At 37.1% G+C, this 18,028-nt stretch overlaps 1 protein-coding gene across 2 annotated transcripts in view; it reads left to right on the top strand.

The window, feature by feature from the left end:
- retreg1 (reticulophagy regulator 1) overlaps positions 1–11,576 on the top strand; it is a 30,628-nt gene extending 19,052 nt beyond the window's left edge. For both annotated transcript variants that reach the window (XM_007232509.4, XM_007232510.4), the window contains 6 exons: positions 1,606–1,732; positions 1,817–1,901; positions 2,244–2,366; positions 5,636–5,706; positions 5,813–5,936; positions 7,241–11,576. In XM_007232509.4, coding sequence (XP_007232571.3) covers positions 1,606–1,732; positions 1,817–1,901; positions 2,244–2,366; positions 5,636–5,706; positions 5,813–5,936; positions 7,241–7,695 — 985 coding nt within the window. In that variant the 3' untranslated portion in view covers positions 7,696–11,576. The remainder of the gene's footprint in view (positions 1–1,605; positions 1,733–1,816; positions 1,902–2,243; positions 2,367–5,635; positions 5,707–5,812; positions 5,937–7,240) is intronic.
- The last annotated feature ends 6,452 nt before the right edge of the window (positions 11,577–18,028 follow it).

The following is an 18,028-nucleotide window of genomic DNA, read 5'->3' as shown; positions in this document are numbered from 1 at the left end:
GGAGGTTTTTAGGAAGGTTAAGGAAGTACACAGTAAAAAAAAAGGTTATGGTATTCTAGCCTAGTGTCACACATACCTCACCTCAGAAGTGACATGTTAATGAGCAGTGTTAGCCAGATGCTGTTTCAGAAAGACAGTTAATTAGCTAAGCTACTGTGGAAAAAGCTAAAGTAGAAGTGGAAGCTGTGAAAATCTAATTAAAAAACTGAATTAACACAATTTTCTTATACCACAGATTCTTTAGTTTAGAACAAGAGATGCTACGCTAATGCTGCTGACCAATGTGTGCCCAATACTTCACCCACAGATGCAGCTCTTTTTTCCATATAGCTAGTGCTAGTTAGCTATATGTTGTACCCACATATGCTCTAAATAGCTGTTAATAAGGTTAAATAGGCTGTTAGAAAGCTGGGTTAGCATACTAGCTACAAGCTACTTCATAATCAGTGTTTACAGCAGCAGCTACTTCATGTACTATAAATATAATACAACCAAAAACCCTCTAATATAAACTGACTGGATATTCTAAAACAAATGGAGAACAAATGAACTCTTGAAAATGGTTGTTAGGGGTGTGCCATATCTTATCATGTGCAATATAATATAAAATATATAATATAAAATATAATACAAAAAATGGACACAAACCCTATTATTAATATTAAATTATGTAGAATACTTTAAGTTTTTTTTATCCACCTTTTTCTACTTCGCCACTAGGGGTAAGCGATATGGTTATCGTGATATAAAGTAATATCACAGTATTCAAAAAAGAAAATTCTACTGCAGCAAAATCCATATTATATATTTTTTAATATAAATAATTTAATAGAAACAAAAAAAATCTATACACCTTTGTTTAAACAGTAACTTACCAAGAGTGATTTTGCATTAAATAATCATATTGTAACCACATAAAAAAATTTACAAGTAATGTAACAAAAGAATGTACCAAAGACTATTGCAGCATATAAACAATCAATCAATGCAAAGAATAGACGTAAATACAGTAAATAGCAAAACAAATATATATATATATATATATATATATATATATATATATATATATATATATATATATAGCTATATTATTGTGTTTAAAAAACGATATGGCACACTCCTAATTGGTAATTCATGAAAAAAACTAAATGTTGGTTCACACTAGTTTGCTTTACTTGGATCACAAAACTCACTGTTCAGAAGAGATTGCATTTTTTAAATCAAGGATCGGATGATAAGGAAAAAAACTTTCTGTTTTCCTTTCATTTAATTATTATTAGCTGTATGTTTGGCCTAAATAAACACTGGGGAAGACTACAGCAGCAGTCTAAAATTAAATTAACATTCAGTGCCATTCATATACAGTACAGCACCATTTAGCATAATTACTAAAATAAAATGATTTTTAATCAGTTAGGATAAATATTATAATATTTACTCTCCATTTCAACCAACATTAGTGTTGATATAATTGATATAATCTTCAATTTGCATCGGGTTTAAATATGCACAAGTGCTAGTTTTTGGCGTAGCTCAACATTAATGAGTGTTACTCTGATTTCAGTGATAAGGTTATTAACTAATGGGTTCTTTGTCTTTCTCTAGCTGGGAGATGGTTGACTCTGGTCCAGAGGGCAGGTCTGGAGCAGAAGCTCAGTTCACAGTCTCCTGGATGAGCTTCAAGCTGTTCCTCGCTGAGACATCATCGTTTAAACAGCAGAATCCCGGCAAGGTACTGTAAGGCACATGAGAATAATGAGCTCTGTATGGGGATGTGTTCTGTACAGTGGTATTTGAAGCTTGTTTCTGGTTGCAGTTCTGTCTGCTGGTCTGCAGCTTATGTTCTTTCCTGGCAGTGCTGGGGCGATACATTCCTGGAATTGTTATTTCATACATTATAGGTAAGTACATTGGATCTTACTAATAAATAGGATGAGTGATCCATGATTGAATTTAATGATGATATTTTTTTCCTACAATATTTATTTATTAGTATTTTCTTCAGAACGATTATAATTATTATTGGCTAAGAGAGATTTTACTATCTCCATCCAGCATCATTCTCAGTATCACAGTGAGCACCAGAAGGACTGACATGTGATAGCGGATTCCCAGTAATGTAATCATGACGACATTCTCACTCATTCTCTGGCTTCTCCAGTTCCTTGCAGTCAGCAGGTTCTGGACCATGCTGGCAGACCCATGACATGTGTGTTAATGCGCTGTCCATCTGTTCACCCCAGTGCTAGGCATTTTCCTGTGGCCTCTTGTGTCATCACATGAGTTTGGGATGTGGTTGGACCCAGTTCTGCAGAAACTGGATTTTGGAGTGGCAGACTTCCTTCAGAAAATCAAGGAGAACCACGGTAATTTAAAAAGCGGCCCTTTAAAAATCTGTGGTATTTTATGATTATATAATAACTAGTGCTAATGTCAGTTTAAACATTATAAAAGGTATGTAGCTTACGATGTCATAGTTTAAGATTTTGGGAACTGAAGTTATCAAAATATTAATGATAAACATAATGTATAATTTACACTTGTATACTATAATTGTGAAAAAGTGTATTTAAGAATATATATGCACAATATCTCACATAAGTGAATACACTCCTCAATTTTTTGTAAATATTTTATTATATCTTTCCATGACAACATTGAAGATATGGCACTTTGATACAATGTACAGTAATCTGTGTACAAATTGTATAACAGTGTTAATTTGCTGTGCCCTCAAAATAACTGAACACAATAGCTGGCAACAACAGTGAGTACACCCGTAAGTAAAAATGGCCAAATTGTGCCCAAACTGTCAACGTCACCATTATTTTCCAGAACTGCCTTAACTCTCTTGGGCATGGAGTTCACTAGAGCTTTACATGTTGCCAGTGGAATCCTCTTCTGCTCCTCCATCCTCCGTTTGAGGATGCCCCACAGATGCTCAATAGAGTTTAGGTCTGGAGACATGTTTGGCCAGTCCATCACTTTTCCCTTCAGCTTCTTTAGCATTAATGTCATTTTGGAGGTATGTGTGGAGTCTTTATAATATTGAAAAATTGCTCTGCAGACAATTTCTGTAGGCAGGGGATCATGCTGGGCTTTAGAATGTCACAGTACATGTTGTAATTTAGGTTTCCAATGTCAGAAGCACTTATACAGCCCAAGACCATGATGCTACCACCACCATGCTTGACTGTAAGCAAGGGACAGTTGCCTTGGTACTCCTTACCTGGACACCACCTGAGCCAAAGAAGTTTAACTTGCTCTACTTAGACCACAGGACTCGGTTCCAGTAATCCATGCTCTTGGACTGCTTGTCTTTAGCAAACTGTTTGCAGGCTCTCTTGTGCATCAGTTTCAGAAGAGGCTTCCTTCCAGGACAGAGCCATGCAGACAGTGTTGCTGCAGTGTGTGGCGATGGTCTGAGCACTGCAGGCTGACCTTCCACTTTTTCAAGCTCTGCAGCAATACTGGCAGCAATTATGTGTTGATCTTTTTAAATGACACTTCTGGATATTGAACAGAACACGTGCACTCAACTTCTTTGGTTCGACACTGGGGAGGCCTGTTCCAAGTGGAACCCATTTTGGATAACTGCTGTATGACCTGGCCATTGTGCTCTTAGTTTTAGGATGTTAGCATAGGCCTAGGCCATCTTTGTGGAGAGCAACAATTTTGGTTCTCGCATCCTCTGAACGTTTTCTTGCCATAAAGTTCCATGTTGAATAACTAGTGGTCAATATAAGATAATTTTATCCAAAACAGAACTTGCAACACTAATGAGTCACATGACACCAGGGAGGGATGTCTATGTCTAATTTGGCACAATTTGGGTATTTCAGTTAGGGGTATACTCACTTTTTGTTGCCAGTGGTTCAAAAGATTTACAGTTGTGGTCAAAAGTTTACATACACTTGTAAAAAAACATAATGTTATGGCTGTCTTGAGTTTTCAATAAGTTCTACAACTCTTATTTTTCTGTGATAGAGTGATCGGAACACATACATGTTTGTCACAAAAAACAGTCATAAAATTTGGTTCTTTCATAAATTTATTATGGGTCTGCTGAAAATGTCACCAAATCTGCTGGGTCAAAAATATACATACAGCAACATTAGTATTTGGTTACATGTCCCTTGGCCATTTTCACGGCAACTAGGCGCTTTTGGTAGCCATCCACAAGCTCCTGGCAAGCTTCAGGTCGAATGTTTGACCACTCTTCTTGACAGAATTGGTGCAGTTCAGCTAAATGTGATGGTTTTCTTGCATGAACCCGTTTCTTTAGCACTGTCCACATGTTCTCAATGGGGTTTAAGTCAGGACTTTGGGAAGGCCATTCTAAAACCTTAATTCTAGCCTGGTTTAGCCATTCCTTTACCACTTTTGATGTGTGTTTTGGGTCATTGTCTTGTTGGAACACCCAACTGCGCCCAAGACCCAACCTTCGGGCTGATGGTTTTAAGTTTTCCTGCAGAATTTGGAGGTAATCCTCCTTCTTCATTATCCCATTTACTTTCTGCAAAGAACCAGTTCCACTGGCAGCAAAACATCCCCAGAGCATAATACTACCACCACCATGCTTGACAGTAGGCATGGTGTTCCTGGGATTAAAGGCCTCACCTTTTCTCCTCCAAACATATTGCTGGGTGTTGTGGCCAAACAGCTCAATTTTTGTTTCGTCTGACCAGAGAACTTTCCTCCAGAAGGTTTTATCTTTGTCCATGTGATCAGCAGCAAACTTCAGCCGAGTCTTAAGGTGCCTTTTCTGGAGCAAGGGCTTCTTTCTTGCACGGCAGCCTCTCAGTCCATGGCGATGTAAAACACGCTTGACTGTGGAGACTGACACCTGTGTTCCATCAGCTTCCAAATCCTTGCAGACCTGCTTCTTGGTGATTCTTGGTTGACTCTTGACCATCCTGACCAATCTCCTCTCGGCAGCATGTGATAGCTTGCGTTTTCTTCCTGATCGTGGCAGTGACACAACTGTTCCATGCACTTTATACTTGCGTATAATTGTCTGCACAGTTGCTCTTGGGACCTGTAGCTGCTTTGAAATGGCTCCAAGTGACTTCCCTGACTTGTTCAAGTCAATAATTCGCTTTTTCAGATCCACACTGAGTTCCTTTGACTTTCCCATTGTAGCTTTTGTAGCTGAGTCTAATCACTGGGTCAAATGAGCCCTATTTAAATGGGCTCATGAGAAGTCAACAGCTGTAGTCAATCAGAATCACTTACAAGAAGTGAAGAGGCCATGACATGAAGCTAATTTGATTGACACAACTCGCTACATCACCAAAATTGACAAATTTTGTTGCTGTATGTATATTTTTGACCCAGCAGATTTGGTGACATTTTCAGCAGACCCATAATAAATTTATGAAAGAACCAAATTTTATGACTGTTTTTTGTGACAAACATGTATGTGTTCCGATCACTCTATCACAGAAAAATAAGAGTTGTAGAACTTATTGAAAACTCAAGACAGCCATAACATTATGTTTTTTTACAAGTGTATGTAAACTTTTGACCACAACTGTATATATTCTCCTAATATCTGTTCCTGATGTGTAATTGCTCCTCTGGGCTTCTAATAATTTAAACCTACATTTTATTTTCCTCTTCTTCTTTTCACCAGAGAAGAGATTGCTCCAGGCCCAGGCTGAGAAGGAAAGCATTGAAGCTGATCTGTCTTCACTGTTCCCCAAGGTGAGTGAACGTTTGACTCTGTGCTCTCTCGCTGGCGGGGAGCCAATGCAAATGATCTGTTTGAGTCTGTGGAGAGAGGATAACCGATACCGACTCTGTGTTTCAGCTGGACTCCACAGTATGCAGAGAGATGTCTGTATCAGATACTGAAGTCTCTGAAGTAACATGGACCGATAACGGCACCTTTAACTTGTCAGAGGGACACACGCCTCAGACGGAAAACTCAGAGGGTAAATTTTGTCTTTTGTGCCTTTTGTCTGCTTAAGTTTTATTAATTCCAGTGATAACACTCCACAACAGCCCAAGAGGGGTATACTGTAGGTTTCATCTGTAAAAATGCAGTCACATGCAGTATGCATATTAATATGCAGTGTTGAGCTCTTCCAAAGAATAGACATATATCAACAAGTTCTCAATTTTTGGAGACATCAGTTATTTTCTTTAACAATTTTATTTTATTTTAAATGCCATGGTGTATAAACAAATATCGGAGTAAATATTTTATTTCATAATGAAAAAAGTTATCCAATTTAAAGAAGAAAGAATAAGTAATTTTCCCTATTAAAGAGAAATGGTTAACATACCGTTATTTATTGGAAGGGCTCAGTATTTGTATTCGTTTGTAAAATTTATTTTACATGTTTCTTAGTACCTACACACTGATGCACATCAGATCTTTTAAGCTTTGGTATTAGTTAACTAGTATTAGTACTACAGCACCACAGTTCACATTTTTGTGATGAATATGCCATTAATGTTAATTGTTAATCTGTATTTAAATCATGTTCAAATAATGAAAAAAAGAAAAGCAGGGGCAACATTATTTACCCAATTAATAAATATAAGTATTTATATACTATATACATACATTTATTATATAAGTAATTTGTATATATGTGTGGCATAATGCTAAACTGAGACAATTATCATGGTTAATAGCTCAGACAGATCAGCAGATTTGTCTGAAATTGATGTAGAAAACATTAATTTCTGAGAAATGGTATAAATGCACATCTGTTTTTAGTTAACATCAGTAGCAATTACAGGGGCCCAGGCACTACGCACGATTATGGAGCCAATAAAGTGCAAATGACAGGCAATGCTTTTTTACCTTATTTATAACAGATGTGGGGGTTCAAAATGAGATTTTTGGCCTAAATTGACCTAAATTGTCACTTTTTTTTTTTTTTACCAATCATGGGTTCTTATGTCTGTGTATTTTTAAGGTAATAAATAACATGGCTATAACTATTAAAAAAAACATAAATTAAGTAATGAGTAATGAGGGCACATATAAACCTATACATTTGTTTAAATTATTTGAAGAGTCAAACATATCATGTTTTCTTAGAAATGCAAATGAAACAAACACACTACCTTAATGCAGTTGAAAAATCGTATTGAAAAAAAAAAAGAAATAAATTAGAAGCACATATCACAAAACTGGTAGTAGGACACTGTAATTGCAGTTAGAAATATTAAAATCTAAAGGATCTGAGGCCTAAAACTCTGCTCCTCTATTTCATGCCAACAGATTTAGACCGGCGTAGTGAGGAGGAGGCTTTCTCCGGTGGCCTTCCTGACTTCCCCTCTCTGGATAATGGTTTGGGCACTAATGGCGAGGATGATGATGACCTGAGTATAGGAGTGCCCACACCCCTGCTCCAGCCCAGCCATCCCAGAGAAGCACAGGTGGAAGGGGAGGCAGCGGTGCAGGCTCTGGGACTGGTGCAGAGGATGGCTGGGGATGTGATCACAGCTGCAGTCGCTGCTGCCATGCAGGAGCGTCTGGAGGCAGTGGCAGCACCTGTGCTGGCCCAGGCTTTGGCCGAGGACACGGACAGCGAGGCAGAGGACTTTGAGCTGCTGGACCAGTCAGAACTGGAGCAGCTAGAAGGGGAGCTGGGCCTGGAGAAGGCCAGCGGTGAGGCCCAGCCCAGAGAAGCCAAACAACCAGGCTTTTTTTCCAAACTGCTGGGAAACCGCTGATGCGATTCTTCCAGAGGACGCATGGTCCTCCCTGTGATTTGGTGGGAGTATGGGACGGACACGGTCTGAAGAACTGGGAAAGGTCCAGACTAAAGATGGTATTCCATTGTATTTTTTTTTTATTATGGTACAACTGATTAATTTTGCATTAATCTTCAAATCAATTGAGGAGGGAGGCATCTTGTGCAATGGTGAGCAAAGGTGGAAACGGTGATGCATTCTGCATGACTTTATCCTGGTATTTAGTGTGATAATTTAAATGATTTTGGACAAAAATCCCTATTACATGTCCTCCTCGTACCCAAATGCAGTATATCAGACTTGAAGATACTGTATCTGAAGTTTATTTATTTTTTTTTCAAATGAAGCTACACGTCTAAAAGAGCTGACGAATAATAGAAGCTAATGCACATTAACTAGCATTGTTGAATTAACGAGCTGTGTTAAGTTGTTATTAGAGATGGAATTATAAATCGTTCCAGATATGCAAACAGATGATATTTCTAGCCAATACTAAGATCTTGTCCAATCGTATGATTAGTATGGATGTTGCTGCTCTAATTGCAGCATGAAAGAGTGTTGAATCTTTGTGCAAAGCCAAAGTGCAAAGTACAGCCATAAACACCACTAACTGGATAACCCTCTCAAGAGTGTATCTCTCAACTCAGAACCTTTTTAATGTGACTGATTCCAAAATGTAAAATACATTAAATCCTGAAACTTAATGCAGGACATAACAGAAATTCCACACTCGACTGATATTGGCGATTTGCATTCAGCAATTGGCTGATTATTCTTAAAGATGATCAGAAATTAATATTGTCGTTAAAAATTCTAATCTGTCCATTTCTAGTTATTGCCATAGATTTTTTTATATGCTCCTGAAGAGCAAAACATTAAGGCCAAGTTGGCTCAGACCAGTCCTTACACAGCAAGTTTGATATACTGCACTTTTTTAAATTAATTTTTAGTAGCCAAACACATCGTCATATAAATGAAATCTGAGAAAAAGTTTATTGTTTATTCTATCAAAACAGCGGGATCTGAAGTCAGAGTACAACACTGCAATCTTATGGTCGGGGCTTAAACACAACACAAAATGAACTACCCTCTGCCACCAATTTTTACATATAAAATTAATATATGTAAATAAAAAGTAATAATACATTATTGCAAAACTTAATATCACAATACTTTGATTTATAAATTGAAATTTTCTTACATCCCTTATTAGGCAAGTGTACGATTGTGTGGATAGCTTACATTAATTGTTGGCTACATTAGCCTCTAGCATCAGTTCAAAACAAAAGAAGCAAACTTTAGAGACCTTAAAACATCTTGGCTGGTAGACTACTTTTGGGTTCAGGGTATAATCTGTGTATATTACATTTATTTCCCCATATTACCACATAAACTTGATTAACCAAGCTTGTGATCACCAAAGGGGTGCGGACCATAACAGTAGTTTAGCTGTTAGAGAGCTGAGAGATGTTCAGAGTGCAGTTGTTTATTCGTCTTGCTGCCAAACTTATGCTGCATTCCATTTCAACTCGGAGGTCTCAATTTTCTGGTTCAAAGTCGGATATTTTAACTGGAATGCTCCTACAGGTTGGATTTTCTACTTGGAAGGTAGGGAGAGTTTTGCCAACAACGAGCTCAGAATCATAGATGGCAGCCCTGATCATTAAAAGTATTTTTTTCACATCTATTTATTTGTGTTATTAAATCAGTCTCAGACACAGTCCAACCTTAATCCGTGGACATGTTTTAATTATGTTTGGATTGGCAAAATACCATATATCAATATTTTTTACACTATAAGGCGCACTGGATTATAAGGCACATTTTAAGAGACACTATAAGGCACATCTAATTCAGCAGGTCTCACCGCTGGGTGGTGGGGGTATCTCAATAAGTTAAGTAAAGCTAAGTTAATTAAACAAAACTTTAATAAAAAAAACTTTCTTTTAAAGTTAGAAGAGCACTGGATGTTAATCTACACAGATTTCTCTCCTGAAAACTGTTTATTTGGGTGAGTAAAGCGCTTCTGTTTATTTACAATAATCTTAGATTCCCAAATTTCTCCAGCACTAAGGCTAAGGCTAACAGCTAGCGCCCGACAGTGCTACACTGAGGGACCCTGAGTGTTCCGGTAAGCCAGGGCGATATTAGCTAGCGGTTTGTCCCACATAGCTTATTTTACCACAGTAAGCATGCAGACTACAGTCCGATATACTCTTCTCTAAACTCTAACGAAAGAGCTAGCACGGTTATCGACTAATGCTGCTTTAGCAGTGCTAACTGGGGTTAGCATCAGGCTACAGTCCAATAATACTCACCTCTAAGTGTCAGCACTTAGCGTGGGTTAGGGGGTTATGCTAATGCTGCTTCTGTAGTGCCAGCTGGGGTTAGCAGCAGGATACAGGCTGATAATTCTCACCTCAGAAGGGGAAAGTAGCGGTTAGCAGCTAATGCTAATGCTTCTCCAGTCTCTGTGTTGGAGAACTAAACTGAAACTTCTGTATAACTCTGTACATTCAGCAGAGTGGCTTTACTACTCCTTACAACCTGACTGGTAAAACTCATACATAAAGAGCACTGGATTATAAGGCGCACTGATGATTTTTGGGAAATTGAAAGGATTTTAAGTGCACCTTATAGTGTGAAAAATATGGTAATCTGTTGTTATCAATATGTAACACTAGCAATGCTAACCGGAGACAATGCTAACAATAATAGCTAGCTGATATCTGAATACTGAACTGGAACACTCGAGTAAACTCAAATGTAACGTCATTCCCAGCTCCGATTTTCGACTTTCAAGATAAATGGAACGCAGCATTAGTCCTTGTTACTAAGAAAGAGAAAAGTGCAGATGATTTATTTCCTGTCTGCCCTTTCTTTACTCATCTTCTCCAAAGCTAAACGGCCAAAGACATGAGGCCTCTATCAAAGTGACAATCAGTAAGGTTTCCACCTGGCTAAATACATCATAACTCATTTTTTTTATGCAAATATCAAAACAATAGAGAAGTATCCACTTTTTATTATACATATTTTGTTTTCTAATATTTTTCTATTTTTCCATAACGCATTTTATTGAAGGATGTATCTAAATGCAAGGCTTTGCATGTGTAGTCTTGTTTTTAGACAGTTTTATTTGTGTTTGCACCTTATGATTTGGAGTGATACAACTAGGCACTGTAACACATTGACACTTGCGCTGAGCTAAATCGAGTATAACTTGTTCATTTTTCAAAAAATCTTATCTGAAAATTTTTCGACCAGAAGAGTCATCAGTAAACAATAAAAATTGTGATTTGTTGGTCACATATTGACCCAGTGTTAACTTCAAATAAAGCAGCAGTTCTGTTAGATGGATCTATTTAGAGAGAAAAGTCATAATTAAAAATATATAATATCCATTTAGAATGACCTTTCTTCACATCTTCAGCACAGATGGTCTTACAGGTCTAAAATCAAGCCTGTTTTAATTCTGTGAGGTGCTTGTGAGATGTCTGTCTGGAAAGAGTGTTTCTACTGATGTATTCTGACTTGTATTATGAACTATTTAAGCAGCTTACTGTACCTTCTTCAAGTAACACAATGGTTTAATATGGGCTTTTCTAATTTGATCATTTCCTCCACTCGTTATTAATGTTAACCAAAAAAAATAAAAATAAAATCATGTTGGTGTGATGCCTCACAGATTTGAATGTAATATTTATCCCTTTGTTTTCTCTTCTGGTAGATCGAAACCACATACATACAACTGCCTTATATGCCTGTGCGAATTGTGTGTCAGAACTGAAGAACATAAAATCGATAGATACATGTAAATAATCTCAAGAATGTGATTAAAAAATGATGATTCAAAACCATCGGCCTGTGTTGTCCTTTTTTTTATGTGATCAGTAATTTATCCCAATGTTACTGAACTCTATTAAAGCATGAGTACACTGATAAATCACTGTGCTGAAATCAGTTGTTGATCTCAGTGTTACTGAGCTTTACTAAAGCACGAGTAGACTGATAACTCACTGTGATGATCAGTTATTTATCTCTGTGTTATTAAACTCTACTAAAGCATGCGCAGGCTAATAAATCACTGTGCTGATCGGTTATTTATCTTAGTGTTACTGAACTCTACTAAAGTGTGAGTAGAATGAAAAATCACTGTGCTGATATCAGTTATTAATCTCTGTGTTATTGAACTCTACTAAAGCATGAGCAGACTAATAAATCACTTTGCTGATCAGTTATTTATCTGTGTTATTGAACTCTACTAAAGCATAAGTATACTTATAAATCACTGTGCTGAAATCAGTTATTAATCTCTGTGTTATTGAAGTCTACTAAACATGAGTAGACTGAAAAATCAATGTGTTGATATCAGTTATTAATCACTGTGTTACTGAACTCTACTAAAGCATGAGTAGAATGAAAAATCACTGTGCTGATCAGTTATTTATCTTAGTGTTACTGAACTCTACTAAAGCATGAGTAGACTGATAAATCACAATGCTGATCAGTTATTTATCTTAGTGTTACTTAACTCTCCTAAAGTGTGAGTAGAATGAAAAATCACTTTGCTGATATCAGTTATTAATCTCTGTTATTGAATTCTACTAAAGCATACGCAGCTAATAAATCACTGTGCTGATCAGTTATTTATCTTAGTGTTGCTTAACTCTACTAAAGCATGAGTAGACTGATAAATCACTGTGCTGATCAGTTATTTATCTTAGTGTTGCTTAACTCTATTAAAGCATGAGTTTTTAGCAGTAAATGTTGTACAGTTTTGCCCAGCACTATTCTGTCAGTAAAAAGGTAAAATTAGGAAAATCAACAGCATGAGAAACCCTGATTGAATCACTGGGATCGAGAAGAACATGAGATGCTGATTAGTTTTGCAGTAATTAAATTATTTTGCGGACAGTAATTTGATTCAGATGAAAGGTTGCTCCATGGATGGATGGTTTCCAGGGCTCACAGTTGCTGTGTTGCTGTTTTGCTTGTTGGCCTGCAGGGGGAGCTACAGGATTCTGAATGTGATGATGGGCTGGATCTAACTCCCTGCGTCTCACTCCTGCCTGCTGCCTGAACTGATGTTACCACAAACCTACATTAGTAACAGAATTTGTAGTTCTATACAAATTTTTACACCTTTGACTTCAGCTTTATAATTTTATTTTAGATCATATTTTATTCATTTATTAAAAATAATTATGCTCATTTGATGATGGTAAATAATAAGTTTTATTGCATATATAGAAATCCATGAGTAGCAACATTGTTTTTTAAATTGTTTTCAGTGTTTTTCAATGAATTTGTAATATTTGATGATCAACTGTTTTTTTTTCCTCCAGCATCATCAACTTAAAATTTTCTATTTGGACAGATGCAATATTTCTAAAAATCTCTCTGAAGAGTGGATTCCAGAAGACTAAATGTATTTGCCTCTAATAGATTTCTTTTTTTTTTTTTTTTTTTCATACTAACATTTTTTATATTATCAAACAAACTTTTATGTCAGACAAAGATAACCTGAGTAAATATAAAAAAGCACTAAAAAAGCAATTGTCCCCCATTTATTCACTGTGATTATGCACATTTTTTGGAAAGCTGAGTTCAATTTCACTAAACACAACCAGGTCTGACTATTGCCAGACCTGTAGAATCAAGAAATCACTTAAATACAACCTGTTATCCTGCTTCTTACAACATAAAGCAGGATAAAAGATCTCAAAAAGAAACTCATTATGCCTGAAGTATCTGAAGAAATTCATGAGAAAACAGATGAGAAAATAAAGTCAGTGATCATCTATCAGCCTGGAAAAAGGTTATAATGTCATTTCTAAGTTGTTGGGACTCCGACAAGACCACAGTGAAAGCTACTATTCACAAATATGAAAACATGGAATATTGGTGAACCTTTGCAGGAGTGCCTGGCCTACTACACTTACTTCAAAGAGGCATGGACAACTCATCCAGGAGGTCACAAAAGAACCCAGAGCAATATTTAAACATGCTTAAGTTAGGGTAAGTGTTAATGATTTAATTATAAAAAAGAAGACGGGCAAGGCAAACTCCCTCCAATGGCTGAATTAAAACAATTCTGTAAAGCCAAAAATCCTCTACAGTGCTGTGAAAGACTCATTGCCAGTTATCGTAAACCCTTCATAGACGTTTTTGCCTCCAAAAGTGACACAATCAGGTTAGTTATTAGGTTTATGGGGCAAATATTTCACTTAGGGCCAGCTGCTTTTTAAATGTACTCATGTTACTTTTGTCTGATGTTTGTTAATCTGAAAAATGTAGGTATGAAAGCACAGCGACTAGGTTCTGATTCGTCAGCTCACAGACACCTTGTGCAGCCCGGCGCCAACTTTGAGCGTAATGGGGAGAGAGCGCCATCTACCCACTCGGTGGGAGCAAGGCCAATTTTGCTCACTTTGGGCGCCGGCAGCTGATGGCAAGCTACATAAACGGGATTCGAACCTGCGAACCTCCCATTCATAGTGGCAGCGCATTAGACCGCTGGACCACTTGGTGCCCCCCACATTACTAGATACATTTTACCTTACGTTTCTCTACTGCATGTCTGCAATTCTTTATAACGCTAGTTTCAAAACTATGTTCAACGACTTTACATCCGATCCAATCTACGTTTATCTGGTGCCACTGGCTTCAGGTGACTGGAGAACCTAAGGACTCGCATGCAAAACTTTTGGATTTGATAATAATTTCTGTCCCATGACATGTGGCATGTCAGCGTCTTTTACTTACTCCTAAATTGGTCGTAATTAAAAAGAGCTGCACACAAAGTTTGTTTCCATTTCTCGAGGAGCTGGTATAAAAATATTACAAGATATGTATTAATTATTCAGCAGAACCCAGAAAGTGTTGGGTTGTGCCAAACACTATTTATTTCTGGTACAGTAGATGATGGTGTGCAATGCAGCACGTAGCTCCTTGGATCAATTAGCTGGAAGAGGCCCTGCAGAATCAGCCCTGTTGCTGCCTCCACACGCCTCCGCACACTGTTCCTCCAACCACAGCGGGAGACACTTTACTGCACCCCAAATCCCTCCATCTCTCTGTAAAAGGGGATTTATAACGTAGTGCGATAACTGTCCCGAGGCCAAAACCACACAGATTCAACGCACACATCTAAAACACGAGCTTCCTGTGCACAAAAAGGTGGAAATTAAGGTGATTATTGCAGCAATTGTGCAGTTGTGGCATGTTTGTTTTGGAAAAAAAGCTGCTGGAATTTTTTAAAGGGTAACTTTACAAAGAATCTACACCTTAATCCAAAGGATTAGCATTGTACAGTAATGTATTCTGAGTCTTTTCTATCAGATTTTGGTTACAGTAGGCAACATACAGAACATGCATACAACAATGTATACATGATATTAGGACTACAAGAATGTGTAATCAATATCATGCTTTATGTGTCAATAAAAAAGTGCAAAAATGTGATGCATCTTTGCATCAGTTGTTGGCCTTATAGTATTAGCAGTTGCAGTACTTGCATACTGTTCTGTATTTAACTGTCAGGGTGACCCAGGCAGGGAGACGAGGAGACGGACGCAAGTGCAGGTAAGGGCAAAATAATTTATTAAATGAATAACAAAGATAAATAAATAACAAAGAACACGGAATAATAAAGTAAACCAAAACAAACGAGGGAAACTAGTGAACATAAACTAAACACACAAGAAGTACTAATGATAAACAAACAGGGAGTAAATAAACAAAGAAAAAAACGAGGGACTGAATAAATACAAAACTAAACTGGGCAGGGATATATATACAAGGAAATAAACTAGAAGATAAACAGTGAACAAAAGGACAAGGGCTAAGGCTAAGGCTAAGGCTAAGAAAACGAGGGCTAAGCTAGAGAACACGAGAACGACAAAACAACAGAGGTTAGTGCAAAGACGACCAAGGACAAGAGACAAAGGAAGGCTTTATAGCACACAAGGGAAGTGGAAACACCTGGGGGCTAGGGGGCGGAGCTTACAAATGAGACACAGGTGGAAAAGTACTGACAAGAGACACAGAGGAGCAGAGGTCACGTGGGGAAAACACACAGAGACACGAGACAAGGCCAGGACGTGACATTAGGCTTGTTCATGATGCGGCTGAGCCTCGCCTTGCTGGTCAGCGAGAGCAGCCGCGTGCAGGTGGGCGGGGTGGAGGAGCGGAGAAGTCAGGTCGGACAGTCTCCACCTGCAGCCCACGTGAACAACACAGGATCTCGCGATGAATGCGCTGTTTGTTTACTTCTGGTGTGAATAAAATCGCAAAAGTGAAACAGAGATAACATGAGTGTTATTAAATTGAGATAAAAACTTGTTATAAATATTCACAAAACATACTGTCATGTTACAGATGTATTGTGTAGCACTAAATTAATAATGGGATTAAATTTTTATTTGCAGACCAGCTTTTCTGTCCTTTGTTTTTGGAAATAAATACATCATGCTCATTTACACAGCTTTAATTGTTTAGCGCATTTCACAACACAAAAACAATAGAAGAAAAGAAAAGTAGATCTCAGTATAATAGTTATGTAGGTTTAAAGATAATTAATAAGAGCAGTTCAGGGCGCTTTATAAAACAGTAAAAATGATAGCAGTTGAGCTTTATTATGATATAAAATGCAGATTATGAACAAATAAATATTTTTGAATACTGCATGAAAATGAACTGTCTTGCTACTAGATATGACAGTGTAAATACTGTGTTTTTAAGGGGTTTTAGAGGAGATATATATTTTAAAATAAAAAGATTCACACGTGATAGGTGTCGGTGGATCTTCTAACCAATGGGGATTAAGCTCTGTCGTCATCAGGGCGGCTCTAGGCTCCCGCAGTTGGTGGGAAGCAACTGCAGCGCCTGGGTCAGACGGCTGCAGGCAGATTTCACTCGCGGGACTATAACGCCGGAAGTCATCGTCACGTGATGAAGGCGCAGACGCAAGTCGGACAAAAAAACTAACCAGCATGCACCATACCGAGCCAGGCGGCGATCGGACTGCGCAGCGCCGGGTTAAGTCGAACAAGCCTATTAACTGCATATGGTCATATATTGATTCATAATCAGAGTAAAAATGTATTATTATTATTATTATTATTATTATTATTATTATTATTATTATTATTATTATTATTTATTTATCATCCAATAAAAGATAACATTAAATATTTACCCTCAGTTTTGCATTTTGTTTCAGTCAGCTCTAAAAAAAAAACTTTGATAAAGAAACCACTTTAGTTTCTAAATCAGTTTCTCTGATTTTGCTATTTATAGGTTTATGTCTGAGTAAAATTAACATTGTTGTTTTATTCTATAAACTACGGACAACATTTCTACCAAGTTAAAAAATACAAATATTGTCATTTAGAGCATTTACTGAAATAACAAAAAAGATGCAGAGCTTTCAGACCTCAAATAATGCACAGATTCATAGTTCATAATTCAGAGATCTTATTAATAAAGTTTTAATAGTTCAGAAATCAACATTTGGTGGAATAACCCTGTTTTTTAATCACAGTTTTCATACATCTTGGCATGTTCTCCTCCACCAGCCTTGCACACTGCTTTTGGATAACTTAATGTCACTTCTGGTGCACAAATTCAGGCAGTTCAGCTTGGTTTGATGGCTTTCATCCATATTCCTCTTGATTATATTCCAGAGGTTTTCAATTTGGTAAAAATTTTAAGTGGTCTCAGATTTTTTCCAGAGCTGTATATTGTGACATCTCATCACATTTTCGTGAACCTAATATCGTGTCTCCTTACACTTCTATTGTAAACTATTAGTTTGACATTTTAATCTACCACAACTGGTTTTGCAATCCTCTACTGGTGTTTTATGGTGAATTTGCCGCACTTTTGTTTTACATGTCTTATGTTAACCTTTTAATATTGTTAAACTTTTGGCCATGTGAACGGGTGCACCAGCTGTGTAGGAATTTGCGGCACATTGGTACATAGGCCAAAATTTGAAACTGCCCTTCATGGGGTAAAACATGCATCGCTATGAAAACTTTTAGTAAAGTGTCATGATCTGCCCCTACCAAAGCCCCATCAATAACCAACAACCCCTGTTATCCAAAACATCAGCACTGGCCAATAGCTATTCAAATAATGTTTAATCATTTTTAAAAACGTCACACAATATTAGTATTATTATTTAAATTAAATTAAATTTAATTTAATTTTCATACTTTGGCATTGCCATAAAATAATTTAATTTAGAAGTGACAGTAGTGGAAATAAGATGGTGGAGCATATATATGATTTTGCTAAACGTCAC

This window comes from Astyanax mexicanus, chromosome 8 (assembly GCF_023375975.1).
Source record: "Astyanax mexicanus isolate ESR-SI-001 chromosome 8, AstMex3_surface, whole genome shotgun sequence".
NCBI classification, from domain to species: domain Eukaryota; kingdom Metazoa; phylum Chordata; class Actinopteri; order Characiformes; family Acestrorhamphidae; genus Astyanax; species Astyanax mexicanus.
This window is presented reverse-complemented; position numbering and strand designations above follow the sequence as displayed.